Here is a 1,527-nt window from a genome sequence, read left to right as displayed (position 1 = left end):
GTTATACCTTTGTCGTATAGGTAATCTTACAATATTTTCATATTCTTTACGGTAGATACACAAGACATATGGTTTTATTTGAATACTTTATTATGACATCGTAAAGTGATGAATAAAAACACTAAACAAATGGTTTTATTCGTAGGCCTAGAGGCTAGGTCTAGCCTAGTTAACATCATTCGTTTATACATACGTTTATTGAGCGTTACGTACGTATTAGGTCAAAGGTTACCACAAATTTAACCCAACCTCTATTTTACGAATCCCCCGATTTACGTACGCCCTCTGGTCCCGTACCGTACGTAAAATCGAGGTTCTACTGTATTGTTTGGTGTTTGAGGTCGATTATTTTATTCATCTTCAGGAGAAAGATTAATCAGTTTTATAAATTCATATGTTGATAAAAATTTGTCTGTTTTGACATTTACTTTTGAACTATCTTTTAATTTCTTCAAATTACCCTTTTTTCAGTAACACCTCCACTAAAGAATGTGAGAAAATGAAGGTTCAGAAAAACAGCCAAGAAATAGGTATGTCTAACTCTGATAACATTTTCTCATACTCGCTGCCACTTGGGGATCGGATACAACAGTGACTCGGTATTCTAGTGGCATTGGCACCAGGCTAGTTACCTGGAGGTCGTGGGTTCGATTCCCACCCGAATCACTTGAAATTTTTTTTTACTAGTATTTGGGAACGCACTGAGTATTTGGTACAATAATACATCAGGTAGGGCAAGACATCACTCCTTTGTTATTTTCCTAATTCAAAATCACACATTATAATAGCATTTGCAGTACCAAGGTCGATAGCGCAAGGTCTAGTGGTTATGGCGCTAGTATGTACTGAGTATTCGGTATGATAATACGTCAGATACGGCAAAATGAGGGCAAAACATTACTACTATAATATTTTGCCATGCTGCTGGATACAAGAATGAATTATCATTAAAGATGGATGTTTTAAATACATTTCAATATTTATTCTTTTACTTTCTTCTTGCAGTACATAGAATCACCAGATATTGAGAAAGAAGTGAAAAGACTACTAAGAATGGACAGCACAGCTATCAGAGTCCGTATCCTTTCATCCGTTTTATACTATTTTGAGGAATTTTATCTGTTGTTTAAATTGTGAGTAGCAGCAGTTATTTAATTAACATTTGAGGCTTGTCATCCTAAAACCAGCAAACTGTCAGTAAATGAGTAATTAGCAAAGAATGTGTCAGTATTGTGTACTTTAGTACAGAGAAGCTGTAATACTTTTATTCATAACTTTAGTAATAGTGAGTCGATTCCAGTAAACGACCCATCATTTTAAAGATTACAATGTGGAGAATAAAAATATATTAACAAGTCAATTTTTTTTTTGTGGTCATGGTGCTGGTTTTGTCATGTCTTAACATAACAGTCATATAAACTGTCAGCCATATTTAAAAAAAATCCTTAATAATAATTTTTTTAAATCCTATTCTCAGATACTATGATCATAAAAATTTCTCTCTTGTTCAGTTCTATGTATATATAT

General features: G+C 33.4%; 1 protein-coding gene across 6 annotated transcripts in view; it reads left to right on the top strand.

The window, feature by feature from the left end:
* LOC117111725 (transcription initiation factor TFIID subunit 7-like) overlaps positions 1-1,471 on the top strand; it is a 4,861-nt gene extending 3,390 nt beyond the window's left edge. For 2 of the 6 annotated variants that reach the window (XM_033254725.1, XM_033254742.1), the window contains exon 4: positions 1,006-1,471. In XM_033254725.1, the coding sequence (XP_033110616.1) occupies positions 1,006-1,137 (132 nt within the window). In that variant the 3' untranslated portion in view covers positions 1,138-1,471. Of the gene's footprint in view, positions 1-471; positions 531-1,005 lie in introns of all 6 variants that reach the window. The other 4 variants (XR_004445913.1, XM_033254734.1, XM_033254739.1 and 1 more) reach the window with 4 other exon arrangements.
* Positions 1,472-1,527: the final 56 nt, after the last annotated feature.

Source organism: Anneissia japonica, unplaced genomic scaffold (assembly GCF_011630105.1).
Source record: "Anneissia japonica isolate Jap-2015-1 unplaced genomic scaffold, ASM1163010v1 scaffold14557_len124090_cov123, whole genome shotgun sequence".
NCBI lineage: Eukaryota > Metazoa > Echinodermata > Crinoidea > Comatulida > Comatulidae > Anneissia > Anneissia japonica.
Note: the sequence above shows the minus strand (reverse complement) of the source record. Positions and strands in the feature narration are given on the sequence as shown.